This window comes from Myodes glareolus, chromosome 10 (genome assembly GCF_982192425.1).
Source record: "Myodes glareolus chromosome 10, mMyoGla1.1, whole genome shotgun sequence".
NCBI lineage: Eukaryota > Metazoa > Chordata > Mammalia > Rodentia > Cricetidae > Myodes > Myodes glareolus.
This window is the reverse complement of record NC_142035.1, coordinates 60,082,467-60,096,418: the sequence shown is the minus strand read 5'-3', so window position 1 is coordinate 60,096,418 and position 13,952 is coordinate 60,082,467. Positions and strand designations below refer to the sequence as shown.

General features: G+C 53.1%; 1 protein-coding gene across 2 annotated transcripts; it reads left to right on the top strand.

Moving 5' to 3' along the window:
- Window positions 1-338: 338 nt before the first annotated feature.
- Window positions 339-13,742, top strand: Disp2 (dispatched RND transporter family member 2). 2 transcript variants are annotated; one of them, XM_048459854.3, is made up of 9 exons: window positions 339-573; window positions 1,885-2,002; window positions 6,696-7,023; window positions 7,365-7,394; window positions 7,535-7,658; window positions 7,933-8,048; window positions 8,244-8,371; window positions 8,656-8,753; window positions 10,116-13,742. In XM_048459854.3, the coding sequence occupies exons 3-9, from the start codon at window positions 6,710-6,712 to the stop codon at window positions 13,332-13,334; spliced, it is 4,029 nt and encodes a 1,342-aa protein (XP_048315811.2). In that variant the 5' UTR covers window positions 339-573; window positions 1,885-2,002; window positions 6,696-6,709; the 3' UTR covers window positions 13,335-13,742. The 2 variants fall into 2 exon arrangements, with proteins under 2 accessions (XP_048315811.2, XP_048315810.2); XM_048459853.3 differs by lacking the exon at window positions 1,885-2,002 and having other exon boundaries at window positions 340-573.
- Window positions 13,743-13,952: the final 210 nt, after the last annotated feature.

The window sequence follows — 13,952 nt, the reverse complement described above, 5'->3', positions numbered from 1 at the left end:
GGAGTACTCACGAGACCCAACCTCTCTACCCCTCCCGTGTTACGAAGTGTGGAAGCCTGTGGTTCAAGTTGTGGTTTTTGCACCAGTCGTTCTTTCTGGAACGACGCGCCCAGGAAGGAAGGTTTGGCCACATTACTAAAGACAATGATCAGACCTGGCCAGGGTAGAGAGGCCTGTATAGCAGACTCCAGCCTTAGTGGCAGGGAACCCCCCCAGCACCCGACGTTGCCGCAGCTTGTGCCCAGTCTCCCTTCCGTCCTCCCTCGTCCTGCGTCCATTGGTGGATTCCTATTCGGCCCCGCCCAGCGACTAGCTTCTGAATCTGACGCATGCGCAAAAGTTCACCGCTGCCTCTGCTTCAGCACCAGAGCCCGGACAGCGGCGCCGCCCACGGGCATGGACGATGGTAGCAGCCCCAGCAGCTGCAGTGATCCTCTCCTTGCTAGTTTCGGTACCGGCGAGCACCGGCCTGAGGGGAATACATTAGCCCCAGAAGGCAGCCGCCGCCGGGACAAGTAGGAAGAGCCCTTCCGTAGATTCCGCTGGAAGATCTTCTCAGCACGCCTGCATCAGGTATCCTTAGCAGCTGCCTCCACATATCACCTCATTCATTCCCCGGCCTTTCTGAGAGCCCTTCTGGGGCGAGTATGTATGTACACCTTCATCTTGCCTGGTCAGTTCCTCCTCTCGCCGACACTCGATAATGCCAACTCTCATTGCCTTCACCTCCTGGGGGACCTGCCCCACCCACTGTTCCCTCCTTTTCTCCTGTCCCTTTCCTTGGCCTCTAGAGTCTCCCACTCCCCCTAGGCCTTACCTCTGCGTCTTTGCAAAAGGCCTCATGTCCGCAGCTACGTCAGTCTGCATGTCAGTGTGCAAAGGGGTGTGCATGTACAACGAAAAAGAGGCTCGCCAAGCAGGTGTCGGGGCGGGGGGGGAGGCAGCCGTTTGGGATCTACATCAAGGACTGTCTTTATCCATCACCATCAGTTGCTTGTCCGCCCATTGCTGTTGGCTGCTGCCTGCCCATCACATGGTTGTTTTCTTCCCTGCATGGCCTCCTGCTTGTGTGCACACTGGTTTTAGTACCCATGTGTGGTAAGCACTAGACCGAAGCCGCCGTGTATGCAGGATCTGAGGTTCAGACCATGGTCTGTTTGACCCCTGAAAGAGCATTGGGCTGGTGGAAGAGGAAAAACACCTTCCTGCTGAGCACCCCTTTCCAGATCCATGTTCCCCTCATTTTTCTGCCTTCACCATACATGTGGTGGAACAGTCTGGCCAGGTAGCAATACGGTGCCATTTCTGTGTCCTGCCTGACTCTGCCACCCCCAGAATCTCTCCTCAGACACGACACTACTTCTCTCCCCTGCTTGGACTGAAATAAAAGGCATTTTTAAGAGGTGAAAAACAGATCAAACACATTATGTCGAGATTATCTGATTTTAAATGTGCACTCTGTTCCTCAGAGGGGAGAGAAGGCCCCTCAGATGGAAGCAAACATTTGCTTCTCTCTTTTGTTAATTTGTCAGTCTGGAAGATATAAAACCATATTCAAGAGGGTAAGACACAGGATGGTGTCTTCTCCAGACCAGGGACTCTGCTTGGAGGCATAGCCTGCAACCAAAAAAGGGTGGGGATTGGGGGGTGCGCAGCTCAGTGATAAAGCATTTTTCTGTCATTGACAAGGCCTTAAGTTCCATCTCCAGCCACTGCAAAAAAGAGGGGGAGAAAGGGGTAGCAACAAACCAGGGCAGGGCCCAGAGCCAAGAGCATCTGCACAGGGGCTACAGCATCATTGGCCGTCTGGCGTATCTGCCAAGGATCAGCCCTGTCTGGTTTGCTCATTTCTACCAGACATGAGAACCACTTGTTCTCTTCCAGCAATTCTCTGGAACCCTCTGCCTCTCTCTGCGGCTCCCCAGAGACCATGGATACTACGCAGGCATAAGGACTTGTTCAACTCCATAGAAGAAACACGAGCATGCTCCTGTTGAATTAGGTACCATCCTGGGATGGGATAGACCAGGTATAAGGGTACATACACTGTACATGTTAAACGCGCGCGCGCACACACACACACACGCACACGCACATCTCATTACCCTTTCATATCCACCACACACGCTGTAGTCCTTCCCCCAGTTAAAAAAATTAGATCCAGAGCCTTATTATGCAAAGAATGCTTTCTACTGCATCCTGACTCCCACCCTCACCTCCAGAACATTTTGGGAAGGAGTCAGGCAGGCCTGGTGCCACCCAAAGTAACCCACACCTGTAATGCAGCACTTAAGTGTCTGGGACAGGAAGGTCACAAGTTCAGGGCTACTCTGGACTACATAGGCCCTGGTTTCTCCTTTTCTTTGCCTCCTAAGTCCCTCCCCCTAGGTTCTGCCCCTGCATCTTCATCTAGACTATAGAGAGAGACTCTATCTTTAGAAAAACTCAGGTGTGGTGGCAAATTAACCCCAGGGCTCACTTAGGAGACAGAGGCAGAAGTGTAAATAGAACAAGGCTAGCATGGGTATATATGCTATATGTAATATATATATATATATGGGTATATATAGGCTATATGTAATCTCAGCTTGGGAGGCTGAGGACGGAATTGCCCTGACTTTGATGTCAGCCTGGGCTATATATCAAAAGACTGGAGAGAGAAAAGCCTGGAGGGTTTGGAGATCATTTGCCTCCAAGTATCTGAACTAGAGGCCCAACTTCCAATCATACAGTGCCTCATGAATTCATTGACTGCAGAGATGTTTGAAATAGTTTATTATTTGTGTTTTTAAAATGGCCATTTATTTTCTTGGTGGTGTGAACTGCTCTTCTTGACTGTCCTGGCCACCCTGTGGGATCACAGTGGCATCCAGATGACTTCTCTGTGTGTGCAGGGCCAGGTTAATTCATACACATTGCCCCTTCTGGAACTCCCAAGTTGGGGCTCTGTGCCTGGGGTCCTGATAAAATGGTAACTTTCTGTGTGAGACCAGATTCACCACTTTCAATCCCCTGCCTGACTTGGCTCACAGGCAGGAAGACTGGGAAGTTTCTCATCCTACTTAGAGGCCTGGCTCTTCTTGTTGAAAAGACTGAGACAGAGACTCAGTTCTACTGTAGTAAGGCCAGAGAAGCCCAGGTTCTCTACACTGCTGCAAGGTCCTACACAGCAAAGAAGGGTAAAATTGGGATCAGTTGATCTGTGATATCTGCAGAGGACTGGAAGGGTCCAAAGGGGGGCACGAGAGTCATAGAGACCCCAGTGGAAGGGAGCAAACGATGGAGACCTGATCCCCTTCAGGAAGGAGTTGGGGAAAGAGAGTGCTCCATTTTCCAGCAGCCTTCCCTGTGACTGACTTCCTCTATTACAAAAGAGACTGACACTCCAAGCGGGGGCCTGGTTCTTAGGACAAGTCTGTGCTCTGTACTGTAAGGTCGTGGACTGTTATTACAGCACCTCCACCCTGGCTACCCAACTGCCATAACCCCTAGGAGGCAGGCTCTACTCTGAAGAGGGGGACCAGAGCTGATACTGGTCATGTCGGGACCCAACCCAGATCAAACTCAGTGCTACAAATTAAATAAGTAAGTTGGAGAGATTGAGATAAAGGCCAAGCTCTACAGCAGTCAGGCTGGAGAGTTTCTGGCTCTCCACAGCGATATAATGAGAGGCATAGGGCAGAAGGGGGAGATCATGGACAGCGGCATGATCCAATATGAACACAAGCAGGCTGTCAGGTAAGGGGGAAAATAATCATGTAATAGGCAGGGAGGTGAGCAGGCAATGGTGAAATAAATGGCCTTCTTCAAAGGCAAAAAGCAGAGATTGACACACAGTCTCCAGACTGAGGGAAGAGAAGGCCCCACAAGTGGAAGCAAATGCTTTCTTTCCTCCTTTGTTAATTCTTCAGTCTGGTAGGTGGAAAGCCCTTTTCAGGAGAGGAAAACACAGAAAGCAGGCTTTGTTCTCCAGAGAGAGACCCTAGCTGATGCTGGCCATATTCAAGTCTTCAGGACCCAGTGCAGACCGAGCACTGTGTTTAGCACGTGGAATACATAAGGAAATAAATGACTAAACTAGGAGAACCTGTAGAATTAAAAACTCTAGTAAATGTCAGTACCATGTATGGTGGCACACATCTGTAATCCTAGCATCCAGGGAGCTAAGGCAGGAGAGTTAAGAGTTCAAGGCCAGCCTGAGGAACACAGTGAGATCCCATCTTGATAAGTAAATAAATTAATAAATGATCTCACACATACACATGACCCAGGGCATTTATCCAGTTTCTCTTTGGCTCAAAGGGATTGACCTCCAAGAGTTGGTGTGCCGGCACCCTGGCTGCGTATGTCATCAGCATTTTATGGAGCCCTCTGAGGTCTTGCTTTAGAACATCTTTGGTCAAATTTATGTATTTCTAAATGTTGGGTTGGTACAAATAAATATCAGTGATTTCATCATGACATCAGATTTCAAATGCAACTTTCAGAGAACAAACTAAGGAAGATTTTAAGGTTAGAGCTATAGCGAGACTCCCAAGATATAAGCCTTTGTGAACTGGGGGTATCACCTGAAGGCCCGAAGGGACAAGTTGCCCGTGCAAATATGCTTCTTAGAGCACACACTCCCTAAGGTCCTGAATCTGGAAAATGACAAGAAAGAAAATTGCTGCATCAAAACATTCGACATCAAATGCTTCAGTCATTGGCTTCTCTGGGGGCCCCAGAGCCAAAAAGATGATGGAGCCTAGAGCCCACCTCTATGGCTCCCTTGAGACTTGTGCTCTCTTAAACAGCCATCCTCCCAACACGGGGAGGGGGATAAGCCAGGTTTGCCTATTATTTCCAGTTTCTCTTCATAGTTTCTGGACAGAACTTAGCTATTGTTTGATGTCAGTTGTGGGGGCTGCAGTAGAGAGAGAAGCTCACCAAGATGCTACGCCTTCATTTTCCGAAGGAACAGCGGGGTTCAACCTTCTTGGAGAAGGATGACAGCCAGCTAGCTGACTCCAGTTCCTTTATTCAAACATACACAAGGCTAATGGGGGCTGACAAAGGTTCCAGCTATCAAAGTCATCTTGCTCTTGCTGCCCCTGAGAGCAGACTACCCACACAGATCTCAGTCCCTTCCATTTATGGCTAACCATTACCAAAAGTACAAACTCCAGGTTAGCCTGGAGTGTCTTAGGACCAAGGTCAGTGTAGATGCAAGCACTCTCATGTAACACCAAGTGCAGAGTCTCCAGAGAGGCATTTCTTCAAGGTTTCAACAGTCTCTAAACAATTTTCAGCCTCTACTGATTAACCCAAACACAGCAAAGCCTTTGCTGAAACGTTTCTCCCAAAGCCAGACACAAAGGCTTAGCTCTACCTATCACTACAATGCAGGCCAAGGGAAAGGAGACTTTGCTTTACCATTCAGGCCTGAACCCTGCTGGAAACCCCCTGGTCTCCAGGCAGTCTGCCCTGTAGCCAGCTTTTCTTTTCCCTAAGACTGGCAATTCTGCTGCAGAAGTGACACTCTACCTTCTCTTAGAGCAGAAGACTGGAAAGACAGCTACACACAGCGTTGTCTTATGACTAATTTGGGGTCATCACTGATTCCTTCCTGGCATATTCCAGCTCCCTTTCTGAACTATGCACACCTTGACAAAGTAAAGCCATGCTGTGCATGGCCCCAGGGCGGGGCTGACAGAAGGGACAGCACTCCTGTTTGCTGAACTTTCTACCATCCTTCGCCCCCATTAAAATTGAGCCATCCGGATTTCTTTCTCACACAAACCAATATGTTGGGCTGTCTGCATCTCCCAACTACTACGAATTCCCAGGGGCAGGAACGGAGTCTTATTTATCACCATGCCACTCCTCACAGTCAATCTAGCAATGTGCCCACTTAATGAACATTCCTGACCACCTTCTGAGCCAGTGAGCTGTTCAAGGCACTGAAGTTATGGGGATGAACCTTTCTAATCATCAGCTTCTGCATTCCCTGCCTCCACCACTCACCTCAGAGGGAGGACAAGTCTATGATCTGATAGCCAGCTGCATCAAATACATGAAGAAATACCCAGGAGGTCAATGGAACACAGAGGAACCAAGTGACTGGTTTAGGGAGAGTAATGACAGACACAGGTATTCAAAGGACATCTGCTGGACACAGTGGAGCAGCCCTTTAATCCCAACCCTGGGCAGAGGCAGGCAGATCTCTGTGAGTTCAAGGACAACCTGGTCCACATAGTGAGTACCAGGACAGCCAGGTATGCACATTAAGACTCTGGAAAGAGATGGGGTTGGGATAAACTGACAACCATACAGGAAGGTCAGAAGATCTTGAACATGGCTCATGGTCCTAATCTTTACTTCTCACTGAATCTGCTTTCAAACCTGTAAAACAAGAAATTTTTTTTTTCGTAGGCAGCGAATAAGATCATGTATGCAGAAACAGGTGTGATAGCAAGCAGGGTCTGACACATGGCAGGTTACCAGCAGTATTTTTTGAATGCATAGATGTTTGTTTTGATGAGAGTCAGGGCCCCAGCATGCAGGCTTTGAGCTCCACCCTCCTCCTCTGTCCTCAGAACCAATACAAAAACCAACCAGCCCCGAGCTCTGGTCTCCTTCCTTGTCTTGCTTACTGAATGACCCTGGGACACAGATAACCCACCAATACTCCTCCTTCCCTGCCTGTCCTCTCCCAGGTCAGACCAAAGGCATGGCTCCTGAGGCAAGCCCAGAGAGAAGCTGCTCCCTCCACACCTGTCCCCTTGAAGACCCAACAGGTGAGGCAGTCTCGGCGCCCACAGTCTCCACCCTCCAGGCTGTGGACCCAACCAGCCCGCTAACCGCTGGACATTTTGCCTTTCCACGAGCACCTCAAGACTATCAAGAAGGCAGTTCCTTACTAGGGTTGGGCGATCAAGCCTCTCTGTGTGCTCACGTCTCCAACCTCAGCACGGCCATAGACCCCGCACAGCATGATGGGGTCTGGAAGCCGCCTTCCATCCAGCGCCACGTGGTCAGCGTCAGGTATGGAGGGGCAGGAAGAGCCAGCTTGCTGCCATTGAAACATACAGCAGACGCTGATGGAAGCCTCCAGATTCCTCTCTCAGGAGGAGTTTTGGATGTCTCCTGCCTCTGATGAAGGAGGAAACTTGGAGGGAGGGGGGCACTGAAATTTAGGGGTGGGCAACTCTAAAAACTGATACTACTTCCTCTGTGCCCTGTCATCTTTGTCACTCAGTCCTCCCCATCCAATGCTCAGTCTTTGCCCCACCGCCAAACACACACACACACACACACACACACACACACACACATACACACACACACACACCAGAAGACTGGTGAATCTCTCTTCTCTTCCACAGGCAGGAACGCACTTTCCGGATGCCAAAGAGGTAGGTCCAGGCCTCCCCTGAACTCCCCGGCATGGCCAGGCTGGTACCCACTCCGAGGGCTCTCTGTTCTGCTCTCCCAGCTCACCAGCCTTACCACCACACCCAGGTCAACTCATACGGGCTTCCTCCCTCTTCTCCAGCTATTCCCAGCTGATAGCCGAGTGGCCAATGGCTGTGCTGCTGCTGTGTCTGGCCTTCATCTTCCTCTGTACCCTAGCTGGGCTGTTGGGAAGTCCTCCACTTGACTTTTCTGAGCCTTTATTGGTGAGAGGCCCGGGGACCCAGGGAGGGAGGGAGACCCCTGGACTAAACGTTGCAGCTCAGTCTGGGGCAGACAGTTGACCCTCTTGGGAGTAAGGTAGCCTTGGTGGGCTCTTGATTGCCTGAGAGCTGTCAGGATGATAGAGAGATCATATGTCTACAATCCAGGTAGGGATCACCAAAGGGGCAGACCTGGGAAGAGCACAGAAGGAGGGCACTCCTCCCTTGGCCCCACTCCCTCCTGCACACCTGCCCTTCTCTGCTGTCCTCCCTGCAGGGTTTTGAACCTCGAGACACAGAGATCAGCAGAAAGCTGGAAGTCTGGAAAGCGATGCAGGCTCTCACTGGCCCCAGGAATCTGTTTTCTCTTTCCCCAGACCCTGAGATGAACAGGTAACAGGTTCCCATCTTCCCATTGAGAGGAGAAAGGGAGGAGAAACTCTGGGAGGGGACACTGGGAGGAGACACTCTCCGAAGACATGTGTGAGGTTGCTGGTGCTCCTTGGGGGAGTGGTCTTCCATTTCATGTGAGTCCACCATCCCGAACAGTACTCTGGGAAAACCACTTCTCTCCTCTATCTACCTCAGCTCAAACCTCCTCAGCACCCTGAGCCCTGCAGCCTGGGGCAGGGCTGAGGAGAGTGTGGTCCGGACCAAGAGGATGGTGGAGCCCATGGAAGACAAAGAAGAGGACAATTTCTTTTGCGGTCCTCCTGGTAAGCTACAACATGGCCAGCCCTGACTTCAGTGGGAGCCCCACCAAGTAGAATGAGCAGATAGAGCCACGAGCCATATTCAAGCCAAGGAAGATGAAGCAATGAAATAGGTCTCAAGCTCTTCATTCAGGTGCAGTCAAGCTGATGCGGGTGAGATGAGGTATCAGACATAGGCTTCAGGCTCCTGGGAATCAGGCTGCAGGTGGCCTAGGATGAGCATCTTCTCTTTAGTGGGCCCAGGTTCTGGGGTCAAAGGGCTGAGCCGTGTGGGGGTTGTGTTGCAGAGAAGAGCCATGCAAAGCTGGTGTTTGTATCCACCTCTGGGGGAAGCCTGTGGAACCTGCAAGCCATCCACTCCATGTGTCGCATAGAACAGGAGCAGGTGAGCTGGCTGGGGAGACACCAGGTGCTTGGGTGGGAACGGAGGACACATAGGACCTGGTGCCGGTGCACTGCAGAACTGCCAGGGTGGCCTGGGAAGAGCCTGCTTGGGAAATTATTCCAACTCTACTGGAGGATCTGGTTTGGGATAGGAAAACAAAGTTGACTGATTTTAGAAGCACCAACCTCCTGTCACAAAGAGAGCTCAAGCAGAGCCTGGGGAGTTTCAAAGGATTTGAAAAGAGATCTCAAAAATGTGGTGAGGGGACTCCGACCCTTGGAAGCTGAGACTCTAGGCTTCAAGGCTGCAGCCCTTTTCAACCCAAGCAAGGCCAATTCGATTATGCTATTAGAGAACCACATACATTCACAACTATGACGGGTTTGCTGCTAAAATCAGTGTGGAAACCACTCTGTAGTTCTATGGCCCAAGTCACACCATGACATCCAGAGCATCAAAGGACACTGGTTAAGAATATGTGTTCTTCACTCAGATGCTCAAGTTCAAGGCTAGCTCTCGGGCTCCCTTGGCACATGACTTCTTAATCTCTCGGGGCCTCATATGTGCTGGCTTTTGTTTTTGCAGAGCTGGGGATCAAGCTTGGATACTTGTGTGTACTAAGCATGTGCTCTGTTACTGAGCCACATCCTCAGCCCTGCAGAAGTGGAAAAGGGACCGTGATGGTACATCCTTTATAGGGATCGTGACAGTGAAATGAGAAAGAATTTGGAAGATTTTAGCATAATGCTGACACTAGCGAAGGCTTGCCAAGCGTTCAGCATTGCTGCGAACTAAGCCCCGAGGCTGTGCGTGTTAGGTTAGCAGGAGAGCGGGGCGTCTAACTCCTGGGTGGGAGCTCTTTGTACAACCCCAGCTGTTGTGATGTGAACAGCAAGGCTGAAGAGGAAAACGGGTACAGGCTGGGAAAAGAGTTGAGCACCCCAGGGAAAAAGGAGCCGGGATTTCTCAGTGACCTTAGAGAGTCTCCCACTGCTTGCTTCCAGCTTCCTGTCTCCTGGCCTTGTTCCATATGTGGCCTGTCACCTCCATTCCAGTCCCTGACTCAGGAAGTTGCAGAGTTAAGGTTGGGTGGCCTGTAGGAGCCCTTCTGGCAGAGCCTCTGGGAGAGGCCTGGGAACACTGCCCTGAGGGTCCTCTTCGATGAAGCCAGGATAGAGCTGCTAGAATCTAGGCCAGGGGCAAAGGCAGCTTTGAGATAAAGCATTTCTGATGGACTGTCAGGACGTTTTCTCTCTGCCCTGAAGTGTGACAGAAGACGAGAGGGCCCAGGGCAGGGCTGGGGAGACCTGGCCCCTGGACTTCCCTCTGAGCTCCCTCCTCCCACTCCCGTGTGTCCTACAGATCCGCTCTCATATCAGCTTCGGGGCTCTGTGCCAGCGATCGGCAGCCAATGAGTGCTGTCCCAGTTGGTCCCTGGGCAACTATCTGGCTGTGCTGTCCAACCGCTCCTCCTGCCAGGACACAACCCAAGCTGATGCAGACCGCACGCTGGCCCTGCTTCGGTTTTGCGCCACCTTCTACCATCGCGGTGTCCTGGTGCCTGCTTGTATGGGCTCCGGGCAGAACAAGCCCCCGTTTTGTGCCCAAGTTCCCACCAAGTGTACCCGGAGCAGCGCTGTCTATCAGCTCCTGCACTTCCTGCTAGACAGAGACTTCCTGAGTCCCCAGACTGCAGACTACCAGGTGCCCTCCCTCAAGTTCGGCCTGCTCTTCCTGCCCATTATAAAAACTTCCTCCCTGCTAGATATTTACCTGGATGGCCTTGCTGACCCCGTCAAGGTCTCTGACAACTATACATCTATCAGTGGCATGGACTTGGGCCTCAAGCCTAGACTGCTGAAGTACTACCTGGCCGAAGATACCATGTACCCCTTGCTGGCCCTGGTTGTCATCTTCTTTGGTATGTCCCTCTACCTGCGTTCACTCTTCATCACGTTCATGTCACTGCTGGCGGTGCTAGGCTCCCTAATGGTGGCCTTCTTTCTTTACCATGTTGCATTCCGCATGGCCTACTTCCCCTTTGTCAATCTAGCCTCCCTCCTTCTGCTTAGTGGCGTCTGTGTCAATTACACGCTCATCTTCTTCGACCTGTGGCGCCTCAGCAGGGGCCAGGTGCCCTCCGGGGGTCTAGCGCATCGTGTGGGCCGCACCATGCACCACTTTGGCTACCTGCTTCTGGTCTCAGGCCTCACCACCAGCGCGGCCTTCTACGGCAGCTACCTGAGCCGCCTGCCCACCGTGCGTTGCTTCGCTCTTTTCATGGGCACTGCTGTGCTAGTGCACATGGGGCTCACATTAGTCTGGCTTCCTGCCACCGTTGTGCTCCAGGAGCGCTACCTGGCACGAGGCTGTGTGTCCCAAGCGCAGGGCCAGAGGGGCGGTAGCGCCCCCTTGCGGCTGTTGCTGGCGTTGCACAGACGGATCCGCATTCTTCGCAGGATTTTTTCTATCCTTTCGCGACTGCTCTTCCAGCGCCTGTTGCCCTGCGGCGTCATAAAATTTCGGTACATCTGGATCTGCTGGTTCGCGGCGTTGGCGGCAGGGGGCGCCTACATCGGCGGCGTCAGCCCACGCCTGCAACTGCCCATTCTTCTACCACTTGGAGGCCAGGTCTTCCGGTCTAGCCATCCCTTTGAGCGCTTTGATGCTGAATACCGCCAGCAGTTCCTGTTCGAGGATCTGCCTCCAAACGAGGGTGGCAACTTGCCAGTAGTTCTGGTGTGGGGAGTCCTGCCAGTGGACACTAGTGATCCCCTGGACCCTCGCAGCAACAGCTCAGTAGTGAGCGATCCTGACTTCGCACCCAGCAGCCCCGAGGCCCAGGAGTGGCTCCTGGCACTCTGCCATGGAGCCCGGAATCAGAGCTTCTTTGGAGATCAGCCAGAGGGTTGGCCTACGCTGTGTTTAGTGGAAACCCTCCAGCAGTGGATGGAAAGCCCCAGCTGTGGCCGCCTGAGTCCCGATCTATGCTGTGGCCAGTCAGAATTCCCCTGGGCTCCCCAGCTTTACCTGCACTGTCTCAAGATGATGGCTCTGGAGCAAAGTCCTGATGGCACCCGTGACCTGGGACTCCGCTTCGATGCTCATGGCAACCTGGCCGCTCTGGTTCTGAAGTTCCAGACCAATTTACCATACAGTACAGAGTACGGCCCGGTTCACCACTTCTACACCGAGGTCAGCCGCTGGTTGTCTACAGAGCTGGCCAAGGCACCTCCGGGCCTCACCCAGGGTTGGTTCACCAGTACCTTGGAGCTGTACAGCTTGCAGCATAGCCTAAGCACAGAGCCTGCTGTGGTGCTGGGTCTGGCTCTGGCCCTGGCCTTTGCCACACTGCTCCTGGGTACCTGGAATGTTCCCCTCAGCTTGTTCTCTGTGGCAGCTGTGGCTGGCACCGTGCTGCTCACCGTGGGCTTGCTGGTCCTACTCGAGTGGCAGCTCAACACTGCCGAGTCCCTCTTTCTCTCGGCCTCCGTGGGCCTCTCTGTAGACTTAACCGTCAACTACTGCATCTCGTATCACTTGTGCCCGCACCCCGACCGCCTGAGCCGCGTGGCCTTCTCCTTGCGCCAGACCAGCCGCGCCGCAGCAATGGGGACCGGCGCGCTGTTTGCCTCCGGGGTGCTCATGCTGCCTTCCACCATTCTGCTTTATCGAAAGCTGGGCATCATCGTCATGATGGTCAAGTTTGTCGGCTGTGGATTCGCCAGCTTCTTCTTCCAGTCCCTGTGCTGTTTCTTCGGGCCAGAGAAGAACTGTGGGCAGATCCTGTGGCCCTGTGCTCACCTGCCATGGGACGCCGGGACTGAGGAGCCTGATGAGAAGGGACGGACAGGGCCACCCGGGTTCTCGGAGCACTATGAGCTGCAGCCCCTGGCACGGCGCCGGAGCCCCAGCTTCGACACCAGCACGGCCACCAGCAAGCTGTCCCACCGGCCTTCCATACTCTCTGAAGACCTGCAGCTGCATGATGGCAGCTGCTGCCACGGGCAGACACCCGCCCCTCCCTCCCCAAGGGATCTGCTTCTGGACCACCAGACAGTCTTCAGCCAGTGCCCAGCTCTGCAGACTTCTTCTCCTTATAAGCAAGCCGGTCCCAACCCCCAAACCTGGATCAGGCAGGACTCCCAGGGACAGAAAGCGGAGCCCTTGCAGGCCCTGCCAGAAGGCCCTGCCCACTGCCCCAACCCCAAAGTTGAAGAGCTCCCAGACTCTTCAGCCAGCACCCTGGAGGGGCTCAGCGCCTCTGATGACACCTACGCCTCGGAGCCCAGTGCCCGTGTGCCAGATTCTGTAGGCACCTCACCGGAAGCCGTGAATGGCACTGGACACCCCGTACTTGAGCGGGGCCAGCTGAACGGGAAGCGTGACACTCTCTGGCTGGCACTGAAGGAGACCATCTATGACCCAAATCTGCCCAACTCTCACCATTCTAGCTTATCCTGGAAGGGCCGTGGGGGGCCGGGTGACCTCAGCCCGGTGGTACTTCCCAACAGTCAGCCAGATCTTCCCGATGTTTGGCTTCGTAGGCCTAGCACCTACACCTCTGGCTACAGCAGCTGAGAGAACCCAGGGAAGGCCAGACGTGGGTCCAGAACCCTGTTGGTGAAAATAAGGCAGAGGCCACACTAGCTTAGAGCCGGAAGGGATTTCTCCACATCGACATGGTGTCTCACCCTCCAACTATGGATTCTCAACCCTGCCAGATGTCCCAGCCTCCATCTCTTTGCTACTTAACCCCTACGTCTGGAGTTCTCAGCGGGAGGGCCTTGCAAGGTGATACCAGGCTCTCCCTGTAAGGAGCTGAGGGCTCACCTGCCCGCACAGTGCCAACAAGGACTCCTCCTCTGGAAAAGAGGGGAGGCTGGTCATTTTTCTCCCAGGTGGCAAGAAGTTCAGTGATGTTAAAGTACCCCATCTTTGGGTCCTATCAGGGTACCTCACTAACAATAAACGCCCTTAGCCTCCACAGCCTGCTGAATCTCACCCCTTCCCATCGGATCGTAATCAGGATACTTCACTTCAGGGGGAGCTTTTCTGGACCAGAATTGAACCTAGGCCTCTGTCCTGCACTGCCCTGCTCTCGTCACGCTTGCTGATGTGACTAAACACTCTCCAAAGGCAGGACAGAGATGGCTGCGGGGCTTGGGGGGGGGGGGGGCGGAGAAGCAGGAGGAGATG

What these genes read in the sequence shown, in the direction of transcription:
- Disp2 (XM_048459854.3), top strand. Translation starts at nt 6,710, where the DNA reads ATGGCTCCTGAGGCAAGCCCAGAGAGAAGCTGCTCCCTCCACACCTGT. An exon ending in TTTCTTTTGCGGTCCTCCTG is followed by an intron (nt 8,372 to 8,655) that starts GTAAGCTACAAC and finishes GTTGTGTTGCAG; the next exon opens with AGAAGAGCCATGCAAAGCTG. An exon ending in GTCGCATAGAACAGGAGCAG is followed by an intron (nt 8,754 to 10,115) that starts GTGAGCTGGCTG and finishes TGTGTCCTACAG; the next exon opens with ATCCGCTCTCATATCAGCTT.